The sequence below is a fragment of the Phalacrocorax aristotelis genome, chromosome Z (assembly GCF_949628215.1).
Source record: "Phalacrocorax aristotelis chromosome Z, bGulAri2.1, whole genome shotgun sequence".
NCBI lineage: Eukaryota > Metazoa > Chordata > Aves > Suliformes > Phalacrocoracidae > Phalacrocorax > Phalacrocorax aristotelis.
The window spans coordinates 52,519,805-52,533,848 of NC_134311.1; the positions used below are offsets into that span (position 1 = coordinate 52,519,805).

Below are 14,044 nucleotides of genomic sequence, written 5' to 3' on the forward strand. Positions count from 1 at the left end.
ACGGGAGACAGAATGGCTTCTGCAAACTTGTATCACAGGATCACAGAGTGGCTGAGGTTGGAAGGGACTTCTGGAGGTCATCTGGTCCAAGCCCTCTGCTCAAGCAGGGCCTCCCAGAGCCAGTCGCTCAGGGCCATGTCCAGGCAGCTTCTGTATATCTCCAAGAAGGGAGACTCCACAACCTCTCTAGGCAACCTGTGCCAGGGCTCAGTCACCCCCAGAGTAAAAGTCTTTTCTAATGCTCAGAGGAAACCTGTGTTTCAGTCTGTGCCCACTGCCTCTGGTCCTGTCACTGAGAATAGCCCAGCTCTGCCTTCTTTGCACCCTCCTTTCAGACACTAATTACCTTGATGAGGTGCCTTTGAGCCTTCTCTTCTTCAGGCTGAACAGTTCCAGCTCTCTCTGCATCCCTTTGTATGTCATATGCTCCAGTCCTTTAACCATCTTAGTGACCCTTCACTGGACTTGCTCCAGTACGTCCATGCCTCTCTTCTACTTGGGAGCCCGCCCCACCCCGGACAAAGCACTCCAGATATATCTCACTAGTGCTGTGTAGAGGGCAAGGATCACCACCCTGCTGGCAAGGCTCCTCCTAAAGCAGTCCAGGATACTGTTAACCTTCTTTGCCACAAGGGTGCACTGTTGGCTAACGTTCAACTTGGTGCCCACCAGGACCACCAGGTCATTTTCTGCAAAGCTGCTTCCGACGTTGGTCTCATCAGTGTGTCCCTCTGAAGTCAGTGGTATCTCTGTGAAACACAGGGTCTTCCATTCACAGGGAGCACACACTGGGAATGAAATGTGTGAAATTGCTAAAACTAAGCATTATTTTACATTATTTACTAAGTGTTATTTTACTACTTCAGTTTTATTAGTCGTATTTTAACATGCATTGCATATCTTCTCTCCATCTCTGAAGATACTTCTATGGTATTTGAATGAGTTCTGATTTTACATTCAGGACAGACCACAGTGGACCTCTCTACAGGAGACATTCCTGCCCTTTTGTCCCTGCTATAAAAAGATTTTTGTGGAACTCATAACACAAGGCTGCATCTATTGAGCTAAATTATCTCTTTATTAGGAAAGCACCAACACCACATTCTTCAAAATTACTGGAATTTTATTTGCCTCAGGCTTATGACTTGCAACCAAAGACATTGTGCAAAGAAAGCAAAGATTAAGTACACTTTAGGGAAAAGGTGATAATCCATATTGGTAACATAGAAGATCAGGCTGATGAAAGAAGCCGTCCATTACACTATATAGATTGCAATATTCAATAGCATTTTTTAACCCAACTTTTTTAATTGAGGAAAGAAAAGTTAAGCAAAGTTTACAGTAGCCATAAATTTGATACAATTCAAAAAGCACTTTTCTGAAGATCGTCAAGCATAAAGTGGAAAAACGTATATGGGACAAGGTGGATGAAGGCTAACTACTGTACATTTATAAGCTATTAAACAAAGTTGCATATATGTACCACAGTGTAAAAAAACCAATGCAGAACAAATTAAAACTTTTGAAACTGCCTGATGAAAAATAAAATAACCAGTGGCTTTTAATGGCTTCTCCTGGTTATATCAATGCTACAAAAGACTTTTTTTTTTTTTTTTTTTTTTGTCTTTCTGATGCCACTGAAAAACATCCTATCAAATGATAGGCACAATCAAACCATCTCCAAGCTAAAGCCAGCTCACAGAAATATACTATCCACCCACATTTTCCATCAAAAGCTTTTTTTTTAGTTGTTGTTTTGTTTTTAAATCTTTTGAGGCCCATTTGGTCACAATATGTTACATTTTTGTCCTTTTTTTACACCATGATATCATATGTTTGTCTGGCACTACCCTAGAGCTAATTTATAGAGAATGAGAATACAGAAACAACCCAATGTCTATTTGACAAAATGAATTCACTGGGTGTAAAATAGGAGAAGGGAGAAGAGAAGGGGAAGGGGTCAGTTCTGCCAAGAAAATAAACCCTATGGATCACTCATCATCACTTCCGCTTGCTTCCGACTGGTCCTAGAGGTAAGAGACACAAGACAAGTCAGAAATTCTTTGCCAGCTAGTCTGTGGAATTTGTTAAAGAAGGAAAAAAAGTATAAGGAAGAAAAACTACAGTTAAACTGACAAATCAAGATAGCCTTAAGAAAGGTACCATGTTATCTAATATTTCTCTCTCATGGCATTACATTTAATTGCTATAGACTTCTTTAGAGAAGGAAAGACTCAGAGTCAGGAAACACCAGATCTTTCTTTCTACCCAACTATTTAAAAACAACTGGGAAGAGATCTGTTTTCATTTGTAGCAACAGTAGAAGCACCCGGGGGATGGGGGTGGGGGGGGTGGGGTGGGGGGGTGGAGTGTGGGGTGGGGGTGTGAGGAATCAATGAAGCTAAGAGGTTTTTGTCTGTGGACAAAAGAAAATAGGTGTAAAGGTTCAATGAAAGTAGGAACAGCTCCAAGAAATAAGCTCAAAACTTCTTAGACTTTAATGTCTTTCAGGACTGGGACCAGATCTCACAAGCACACCCATATACAGTTAACACTCCCTCCCAATTCTCTCAAGATGATCAATACAGATAAAAAATGTGCTGAAGCATGAATAGTTGGAAATTCTGACAGCAAGCAGGACAGGGCAGAGACGCAATCACTGCAACCACTTCCACAGTCTCAGTGAACAAAACTTACATTTTCATCTTGATCCTCATCACTATCATCATCACTCACGACAGGTTTGGCTTTTGTCCGGCTTTGTCTCTTCTTGCCTTTTCCTTTCTCCCGACTTTTTTCATCCTTCTTACTAAGCTTGATTTTGACTTTCACTGATTTTGCTGCAAAAAGTTTAACAGCATACATAAATGTGACTTTCACTTATCAACTTTTAAACTCTATCTCAGTTCACAGAAATTCACCCCTGGTAGCAGCCTGAAAAGATATTCCCCTCTGTTCTTTTTCTAGGCTGTGGAACAATGAAGCAGAGGTATGTACTTTTACTTCTCTATTTCTTGATAGTTTTAACAATAATTTCTGTTAAACTATAAAGAGTAACATTAAGTCAACCATGCACATCTCAGAATGCATGGTGTCTGCAGGTAGTATATGGTCCTTTGAGAAGATCTAAGAATATTTTCTTCCTTGCACATTCAAATGTTTATCCTTTGTACCAACAGACTTTTTTTTAATATATTTTGAACTACAGAAATGCTATGTGGAGGTGACTGGCAAATTTTGAGTTGACACCTTTCTGAAGAACATGTTAAATTCCTGACTCCAGAATACCCACTCATTTCCAAACAAACAGCCGAAGCCGCATAACTTGCACACCCACGTGATGTACGTGGAAGAGTAACTCAGGGCCAAGTACTACAGTTCCTGTAACCAGACAGATGGGGTAGCTGGACAGTATGCGCAGACAGGTGCGAGTGGCAGAAAGTGAAATTAAGGGATTCAGAAAGTGGGTGAAGACTGTCTCTGGCCTTTCCAGCCACTTCTATTTACAAATAATATGAACAGAACCAGAAGGGTTTATACTCACTTATGGCCAGTCAGACCTGCTTCCACAAAGCACCTCTGTTATTTGTTTCTGGCTTAAAAATAGTTTACTATACTCTAAGAGGTATAGCCAGAACATACAGCCAAAAGATTTAAGCTCAATGTTATCACCCAAAGTAGCAAACTAAGTAAGAAGTTATTTTCACCAACAGAAAATAGACCCTTAAAATCAGTTTCCATGCAGAAGATGGAAAACTTCCCCTTCCATCCCCAGATGCACTTTCTTTTCAGTATTTAGAGTAGGGGACTCACATTCTGATTCTGATTCTTCTTCTTCTTCTTCATCTTCATCATCATTGCTTTCATCCTCGCTTTCTTCCTCTTTGGCAATCTTCTGTCGCGCGCTTTTGAACACAGACTGAAGAACAATGGAATCCTCATAGATCTACAGTATGAATACAAACCTATGTCAGAACTGTAAAGTCAAGCAATATAAAAAATTCACAGCATAGACCTTAATTTTCAGTCCAAACCCAGAGTATATGGCCTTTTCAAATACTGAGTAACAATGCTTGTTGCATGAATTTTACAAGAAATGCCAACATTAATTTTTCATGATCTAAATGAAGAAATTTATCAATAGTGAGCCACAAAAATACAACTTCTAAAATGTATTACATCTAAAATTTCCAGTTAGAGTGTTTTATGTATTATTTTATTACCCCAGAAACTATTGTGTATTTCCATTAGATCATAACAGCCTTGAAAAACTGTCAAAGCAACAGACACCAACAGTAAGCACCTTAATTTAAAAAACGGGTAATAGTCTAGCAATACAGTTGATAACGACAAATGGCTAACCCTCATGTTAATTATTCTTAGTTCTTTCTGAAATCCAAAGTGGCTACAAGGAAAATAATTTATCCTAAGCAGTTCATTCCTTCCCTCCTCTCAGACCTACAAAGACTGAAAAAAAAAAAATAATCAGTGCTCGTTTTAAACTTAGCACCTGTTCTCAAACATTCTGTAGCTTGCTAAGTAGCTTGGGTACATCAGATTTTCTCTTTAACCTCAAGCATGAAGGGACTCAAGAGTGAGACCACTACATTTGGCTTTTAACATGCTTAGATTATCACAGTTAAAATCTTGTTGTCTTACTGAGTATCTGGGACTTTATAATCACCTTAACAAATGAGCTTGTGCATTTTATTTTGTAAAACATCAGAAGACAAGCACTGGACAATTCAGCACTAGACAATTAAGGATTGTTAATGGAAGGGTCCAGAGTCATAGATGGTTTTCTTCATCATCATCACTTGAACTACCTTGGCTGTCATACTCCTCCTTTGGCTAAATTACAGACTTTCAATCGGTATGTTAGAACTGACAAAACTGTTCTAATGCTTTGCAGGTTCAACAAAATTAATTACAAAAACTTTGTTCAGAATACTTTACATGAAACATGCAATCTCTCTTTTTTCACTTGACTACCAGGTCCTTTCCAGGAAAAACTGCTTCTCACTGCAGATTGTTCCCCATTCTGTAAGTACCTCTCCTTTTTATTATGAGATGTCTGACTGCTCTTGACCATGGTAAAATTTCTTGACATATAGATAATGATCACAAATGTATTGAAAAGGCTTTTCTCCTATTGTCTTATGACACTAGTGGGCTGTGAGTCCACACAGCTTTCTTCCTCAAAGTCATATGATTATTGACTTTCTCTTATACCTACTTCTTTTCAAGTCAGCTATCAATAGAAGTCCCTGAGTTCCTCCCAAGGATCATTTATTTTTCTTATGCATAGGCCTAGCATTCCATTGTTCTTAGGAATGTGTGTTTCAACTAACCTTGCTGCCCTTTCTCAGCCCAAACACTTTTCTAAGACAAAAAGAATTAAGGATGCATACATTATAATTTTTAACGCTGGTCACTATATATTTAAGGTATCACTGTGACCCAGACTTTTAAACAGAATTTCCTAAGGAAATAAAGGGTTTTAAAAAATTATTTTAACCTTCTTAATGTGGAACTATTTGTAATAGTCAGTATCTATTTTGATCCAGAAAAAAAACTGGTGCTACTGCAGGAAAAGCTGCACAAATAGAAGTTTTCCTATTTTGACCAAAATCAAATTGCAACAGGTTTTTTTTATAAAAAAAAAAAAAAAGCAGCAATGACAGTGGAACTTCCTTCAGAAAGGGAGAAGCAATGACAACAGAACCTCATGACAAGTGACAACATTCATGACAAATCTTCTGTTTCAATAGACACATACTATTTTTACCCCCTTACATGTCTGTGTTTCATTTGACCGTTACTTACAACATGAAAAACTTTTCAAATCACTGAGGTTACATTGAGGACAGAAGCCTCAAAACACAAAGTCTGTCCCTCCCTGAAAAACCCTCAGAAGGTTCCAGCTCAGGTGGAACTGCTTTGCTCCAAGGAAAAGCAGCATGCATCATACTAACAGAATGAACACACAGAATTTCACTCAAAGTCACTGTGTACTTAAACAACTGCCTGAATTTTTCGTTTTGGGTGCACACTCAAGTGATGTAGTTTACTGAAGTGAACTGGTATTTCAGAGCAAAGGTGGACCCGAATTATTACAAAGAACATGAGGCAGCCTTAAAAACGGAAGAACTGCTGCAGAAGTGTCCCGCAATTCACTGTAAACCAAAATAAATGGTATAAGAACTTAGCAGAAAAAAAAAAAAAACATAACAAAAAAATCCCCAAAGTCTAAGATGTGAGTTTTTGGCTCTGGTAATTAATGTTGGTACACTGGAATGGAAAATTATACTGGAACTCTCTGATACAGGTTGGGTTCTTTCCAAACAGAGCAGCAATATCTACTGAACATTTCTACCCACTCAGGATTATTCCTGTCAATTCTACCACCTCTGCCTAACAAGAGACCCATCAGCAACTTGAGTCATTCCAATGAGAATAATTTCATCACTTTTCCAATTTACCTACTGATTTTTCTGTGTCTCTTTTTACCTCCGCTACGAACTTTTACCATTTTCTAAAGTCTTGGTGACACTTTTTGGTATTAGCTTTCCTTCACTTTTCGGTGGTTGTTGTGTTTTTTTGGTGTGTGTGGGTTTTTTTTTTCTTTTGCATTTGTTATCTTCCAGTATTTATAGCTATTTTACTGCTATGTGACTAAAGAGCCACACTAAGCAGTAAGGAGTAAACTGGCAATTTAAATTTGGATATGCAGAAAAATATTGTCTCATGCTTCCTATCATCATTATTTTTCTTATTAAAATATTTTTAGCTGATTTGTTTATAGGTTGTTTCCATATAACTGAAGACAGTAGAAACACTGCAGATATGTATTACAGAAAAATTATCTGTCTCTAGACACAAAAAAAAAAATCACAAAATTATAACGTGTATTTAACAATCCTTAATATTTAATTGCATGCTAGTTTTAGTTTTTAATTCTCAAATTTTAATACAAACTCCCCAGTTCAGGAAAGGAACATCAGTAGCGTTCAGGAATTTAAAGGATGCATTAGTATTGGCAGCATCAGCCTTCAGCTTACTTTTACTTAGGTTTCTTTTAATATAACCTTTTTCCTCTTTCACATTACAGGAGCTGTCTTAATGTTCTCTGTTTCAATTTAATATTGTGTTTGCATCACACTATTTGGACCTTATCTACAAAAATCCTGTCTCTTAAAATGGAAACTGATCTTTCAACATTAAAATAAACTTACCAGAGGGTTCAGAGAGTATAAAGCTTCATACACAATGCTTTACTGCTGGACAAACCTTGAATTTGCATCTTCCATTAGCAGAACAGAAGAGCAGGCTACAAAGTATTTCCTCAACAGCCTGTCCTAAATTGTACTGTTACATGTGCTCCTTCTATCACCCACTGTGGTAAATTCAAGCTCGTGTATCGCTCTACATGCACTGCCTTTTGCCATAGATTCAAATAGTCCTACAGCAGCTCTAAACTACACACAGATGAGGAAAAAAACAGTGATCTCAGAATTAGAGTCAAAATCAAAATCAATTTCTCTGCATGCACACACTGGAGCTGTGTCCAGTGAATCCTGGATGATTTTAAGAATCTGGGCACTCTTCTGTATTCAGAGTAAGAATTAAAAAACAGGGTTTGTACACACAGTATAATAATCCACAAGCACTCAAAACATTAGGTAGGGGAAACCTGTATGTTTGACACAAAGTGGTTCATTCAGACCTGTGATCCCTCCAGATTGAATGTCTGAGCATTGTGACACAGCAACATGACATCTTTCTCCAAGTCTCCAAGACTCCGATACTTATGGTTGCGAATTCTTTCCTGTTGCATTTATTGAGGAAATGAAGTACAGATGCGCAGTGGTGCAGAAAGAAGAACAGCAAACAGGACACTAAATTAATATTTGATTTCAATACATTAAAAGCTTTCTCTCTAGAAATTTTACCTAAGCATCAAGACAAGTATCTGTTTAAAACAAACAAAGTCAGTCTTTATTGTTAACGTATTGTTAACACATTACTCAAAAAATACACCAGGGTAAGAGAGTATAAATTAAGCAATTGCTGTGTGAACTGGAAGGGACAAAAGCAACAGAAATGGAGCTCTTTTGGTAAAAGGAGTTCCAGTTTCTCCCTTCTAGCACAGAAACAAAATAAGCTGTGACATGAATTAAAGTCATAGAGTTATGACATCACCTAATGTGCAACAAGCTGCCTAAACCCCATCTGCCAAACTGTGTTTGGATCTGACCTGGCTGTTCCAAGATGTGATGCTAGTTTAGGGATGGCTATATTCCCCTGAACCATTAAACGTTCACAAACACTGTGCTTTTACCAAAGATGTGCTTACAGATTCACAATTAGGTCTTTGGAAAAAGACACTAAGATGTCACCTCTGAAAGTGTCGTTCATGTCACACCACTACATTTTGATTTGACTTTGAAATTACAGCGATATACTGCAACGTACACTAACCAAAATTCCTAGCAAGGTGTGTAACAAGGTTTAAAATCCAAGTCACAAATACAGGTACATGAATATTCATGTTGTTGTAGTTTTAATGATGACTTCATGCTCCCCCTTCTGTACAACAAAAAGAAATGGAGGAATCTCCACTTCCAAAAAAGGTTCTTACCTTTATCTTCTTGAAGTCCACTGGTTTTCTAATCAATTCATAATACTCTGGTAATTCTTTCCTAGACGGGAGCTGAATGAAGACTTCACTTAGCTGCCGTCCTGAGCTGTTGAGAAGAACAATCCCACAGTGCAAAGAATTACTACAACTTTCTGACAAAAACCACATACACAGATACAATCTAAAAAGAAAACATAAAAATAAAAAAAAGAAAAAGAACAAATTTTTCTTCCAAAGAATTAGAAATTGAACCCTGCTCTGATTTTTAGATTTGGTACAGATAATTAATTTACAATTCGAAACATATCCTTCGTGCTGTTGTCCTAACACATCACCATCATTACAGGATCATATGTGTAAGGGGCTTTATGGAAGCAGGATGAGGATTTGAATCTGAGTTCTGTAGTACATTGCCGAGTACAGTCTTATCCTTCTCTCCGCTTTGTTTTATAGTTTTTAGCCAGTGTTCCTCCTGTCACTATATGTTTATCATCTTCTTGATTATTTTATAGTTGTTTCATACCTCCTCATCATAGCAAACAATTTGTTAATACTGATTTCCATTATACCAGATGCTGATTGCTATCAGACTAACTAGATGCTACAACAACAACAAAATTATTAACTTCTACTAATGACTGTTAGGTTTCTGGGAAGATCATTTTAACTTTATTGAAAATCACTACTGCCATTTGTACTTCTTCGGTCATCTAAAATACAGTGACGGGTTATCTAAAAACCTTTCACACTCTAGGAACATTGCCTACGACTTACAGGTGTTCAGAATTTCTAAGATTTCCAGATTTCCCATTGTTCATCCTTTATTAATAGTTATTTTAACACTTCCAAATTGAGGAGTCTTTTTAATCTTCTTATTTGTGGCTTTGCAAGTAATACATGGCTATAAGTCACCTGGAGAGGAAATGCATTGGTGGCACTTATGGGCTTAGTCTTTTTTTTTTTTTCCCCACTCCTGTGTGCCTGTCATTTTTCCCACAAAGTAGCAGAAAAAAACTCTGCTGAAAGGAACTGTAATTCACTGCACATAGCATTCACAAGCACTTCCCAGCCCACACTCACATGCTTCCTTCTCTTGCAGCTACTCTAAAAAGGACCTGTTTTCTCATTTGCGTCTTCGGCTGTTAGCTGAGGAATATCAAACCTTTACAAGAGTTGGGCAAGAAGGCTGCCAAGTCCTGCTCTCCACCTGAGCTTCTCTCCTGCAGTCACCCTCCACAGTGGTGTGGGATCTTACCAGCCACATTAAACTGAAACTGAATTGAAGGTTAACTGAGGCAATTCTGCTGTGGAGAATGACAAAAAGCACAGAACAGCTCTGCCCTTTATGGAAGTCACGAATGCCTACTATATCTTAGGCATTTATTAACACCTGAAGTGGCATCAGAATTTGAGGAGATACTATTTTTCTTATGGACCTGATAGACCAATGAACAAGTAGGAACAAACAATTTCCTAAGTAGCTGTTGTTTACTTAATGCAAGATTTCTTATTGTTCTCTGTTTAGTCCTGGGACACTGCTGCTCCTTATATACCTTGCATCAGAGAGGAGAAGAATGCAAACATTCTAATTGCAGCTTGCCAATCAGTGTTATTGAACTGATATCCTGGGCACCAACTGCCAGCTAGAATATTTTTCCATGCAATGCAAACCTAGAAACCAAAAGACTCTGACTCATCCTGACAACTTCCGTCTGACTTGCAGCAGCAGAAGCTGTTCCCTTTGCCTGCTTAGCAATAACTGCCAGGCTGCCTCCTAGGTTACAGCAAGATTATGGCACATGCATGAACGCACCTCTGGGGGCTGCTGCTGCATGGTGAGACCAGGCGGTGTACTGTGCATGCCTGTCAGGGAAGGTGAGAGTGACATCTCTCTACCCCGTACAGCAGTTGGGGTAGATAGCCCAACAGATCGCCTGCACCTCACACTCCAGGCAGTTACTAGCAATTTCACCCAACAGATCTAATGTATTTGGCAAGTACCCTGTTACTGAAAGAAACGAAATCATTAAAAAAACACATAATTGTCATCCCAAGTCTTATAATTTTTCTCTGCCAGCAAATAATTGTGAAACTCAGGCCACTGCACGTCCCTTCTCCTTCAGTACTGATTCACACCAGACAAATTCGTTACTTTCCTACTTCCCCTGTCACAGTGGAAGGTGTTTATACTATGGATTTAAAGGCACCAATCTTGTTAATGATCTATGTGAGTGACCATCTCATGCCACATGACAGAACTTGCCTTTATCTCAGATCGCCCTCTCAAAGAGAAACTGGAAGCAATACAAGGAAAAGCAATGCATTAAGTACACACTACACAACTGACTAAATTAACAGGTGTTTCTGCTTCTTTGCACGTTATTTTTTTTTTGTTAATAAAGAGAAGTGTTGAGTACTCACAGCTGCAACTGAGATCAATGAAGTTTGTTCTGAAACTATAGAACACTAAGTCCTCTGAGAAATCAGATCTCTGGTGCCCAAACGGTGTCTTAAAATTTAAGTTTCTATTCCTCATTTGTAAAATGAGAATAAAATGACGTGAAAAAAGTTCTGTGCCTGCAAAACATTCAGACACCTTATGAACATTATAAAGAAGCCTGGGGGGAGTTCAGCTATTCATTAAGTGATCAGTGCCCACCTTGTATATGCAAGCCACTAGTCCTGTGGAAAAGCAAAGCAAAGCAGTACATTGTCATGCCATTACACAGCATACTGTAACATACTTTCCTGAGGGAAAGCACATTAGGTGTCCACCCTGTTTCTGTTACATCCTATTTTTCTGTGTGCTTGACTTCACAAACTTAGGTGTTTTAATAAATTTGTGCAATATGCTGACATATGATATAGATGTAAGCTAATACTTTTAAAAGTGTGAAAACTTGCTTTCAAAACTTTGTGCAGTATGAATCTGGATTTGCTATGCAGAAGGACTGAGTTACCATTGCTATGTTTAAACTTCAGCAGCTTTCTTTTAACAGAAATATCTACTTGAAAAAAAAATACTAAACCGCTGATACTGGCATTGCTTCCACTACACTTCAGAATCTAACAACAAATAAAATTATTTCAGTATAAAGAAAATAGCTACAAATAATCTAATTTTGATCAAATTTTAGAACATGTTTAGCATGCCTGTCCTATTTTAAAAGCTCCTGATGATTGTAGAGCTTTTTGTCTCATGGCTATATAATTTTTTTCTCTTTTTATACCGACACACCCACCCCTATATTGTATTTAATATTAAAAATATGAGTAGCAAATTATTAAACAGCAATACCCTATTTTCAATATATAAATCTAGGCAACTGTGATTAGTTCACACAGGCTATTAAACTAAGAATGCCACAGAAAACCTTCAAGCTTTTCCTTGTTATAATTAATTACTAAGAAGCATTTAAGGCTGTCAAAGAAAAAGCATTAAGGGCATGAAATATGTAACAGACAGAAGACTAGTGCCTGATTTTTTCTACTCAGATCAATAACAGCTTATTCTGTTCTATCATTTTCATAGAACCTCCTCTCACAAAGAAATATTATCTTCTACTCCCTTTGTATATGCGCATCTGTATTGTAAATCAGTGTGACCTTTTCTTACATAACCTCAAATGGCTGTGTTGTGGATACAACAGGAGAAAATTAGTAATTATTAATGCAACTCTCATTTTAATCCCTGTCCCCACTTTAGTAATTAGAAAATAATAACCACAGCAACTACCACATAAAAATCATGTGCGGTAAAAATCATGGTTGCCTAGCAACTAGCAGGATACATGCTGAAGGGAAGAAGGACCAGAATAAATTAAAAGACCCGACTCTGAAAGAACTGAGTGACAGTTCACTGCTACTGTGTCAGCTCAACATGCTAGTCTTATCTGCACTTACATAAAAAACATGCTTTTAAAAAAATGTTAAAAATGTTTAAGAAATACTGCTAATTTAAAAAATATTTTTGCTTAGAAAAATATTTGTGCTCAGTTTTTCTGATTTTCCCTCATCTTTGTCAAACTGCCTACAAGGTGCATACAAGCATATATGTCCACCCATTTAGTCAGTATTATCTTCAGTAGAATTAAATGCAGGAACAATTAGGCCTCATTCATATGAGGTTCCTTTTGTATTTGTTTTCCCTGGCAGTATGTGGCCAGAAGCAAGCCGCCACTGACCTGCCAAAAGTATTACTACTCTCAGTACTCTTTCTCCTTTGCAATCAAAAGGAGAGACAACTATGAAGCTGAAACTGCAAGACGTTCTTATATTTCTGGCAAATTTCACACTTTTTACAAACACTGAAATTCAATTTAGAGTGGGTAAAATGAAGAGCGCTGAAAGCTTGCCCTTGTCAGAGTGCTCACAATCAGAGCGTGCAAATGACAACTCCTAATCAAATGCAACTCACAAGGATGCTCTTTAAAAAAAATCATGTGTGGGGGAGGAAAATTAAAAGAGCTTACATAGCAAGGTGGTTCCTCTACATTTAACAACTTCCAACAGTAACTGTGCTATGTAGGGAGATGATTAATTTCTCTTAAATGTATTCAATGGTTCTTCCTTTTTGTAACTGACTGCAATAATACATGGTGGATCCGACCCCATCATTGAAATGGAAGTGGGTAAAAATACTTAAAAATATAATTCTTGGTTTGACATATGGCTATGTACTCCATAACTTTGGCTTGGCTATTAATAAGAATTATTTGCTTTGCATGTTTGAATACTCGAGTACCAGTTGGTATCATTAAGTTCTAGTTAGATTAGGAATGGCTACTTACCTTACCATTTTACAACAGTTAAAAACTGGCAATGCAAGAAAATAGCTGGAAATAGTTTGAATAAAATCCGTTTCACATACAAAAAAAAAAAAAATACTCTCTCCCTGAGCTATGTCCTGCCAAAACTAGAATAGTATGGGCACAAATTTAAACATTTTGGCTTTAATGATTAAAATGCTAAGCACCAGAGACAGAGGAAATCTCTTGACAGGCAGGAAATACGGACAGGGCACAACCACCCCACCCTCCAGTTTTCTGTCAACTTTGTTACAATGTGGTCAACAGCCACCTGCTATGGGGAGGATGCTTTGTTAAGTTAACTGGTATACCATGCAGAGGTATTCGAGCAGAGCAAAGAGCAGGTAGATCACGAATGAAAATCATTGTATGTAACAGAGCTATCAGCGTCCCAGGACTCCTAAAGTCAGCTGTTGCTATCTAAACAAAGTTAATACAAACTAGTGGTAGCATCTAACTGGCACCTACACAGGAAACATCAAACTCTGATGCAAGGCAGAAGAGAACAGTAGATTTGTAGGGAAGCTGAATGATTACAAGGTATGAAGTATTATTCTTTTTCTCCACTTAATTTTAACAATCAGGAAAGGGAACC

At 37.7% G+C, this 14,044-nt stretch overlaps 1 protein-coding gene across 6 annotated transcripts in view; it reads right to left on the reverse strand.

Annotated features, from left to right (window-relative positions):
• Positions 1–1,102: 1,102 nt before the first annotated feature.
• Positions 1,103–14,044, reverse strand: part of SMARCA2 (SWI/SNF related BAF chromatin remodeling complex subunit ATPase 2) — a 114,938-nt gene continuing 101,996 nt past the window's right edge. For all 6 annotated transcript variants that reach the window (XM_075079455.1, XM_075079460.1, XM_075079456.1 and 3 more), the window contains 5 exons: positions 8,642–8,747; positions 7,727–7,828; positions 3,814–3,946; positions 2,698–2,840; positions 1,103–2,027 (listed from right to left, as the gene is read on the reverse strand). In XM_075079455.1, the coding sequence (XP_074935556.1) occupies positions 1,992–2,027; positions 2,698–2,840; positions 3,814–3,946; positions 7,727–7,828; positions 8,642–8,747 (520 nt within the window). In that variant the 3' untranslated portion in view covers positions 1,103–1,991. The remainder of the gene's footprint in view (positions 2,028–2,697; positions 2,841–3,813; positions 3,947–7,726; positions 7,829–8,641; positions 8,748–14,044) is intronic.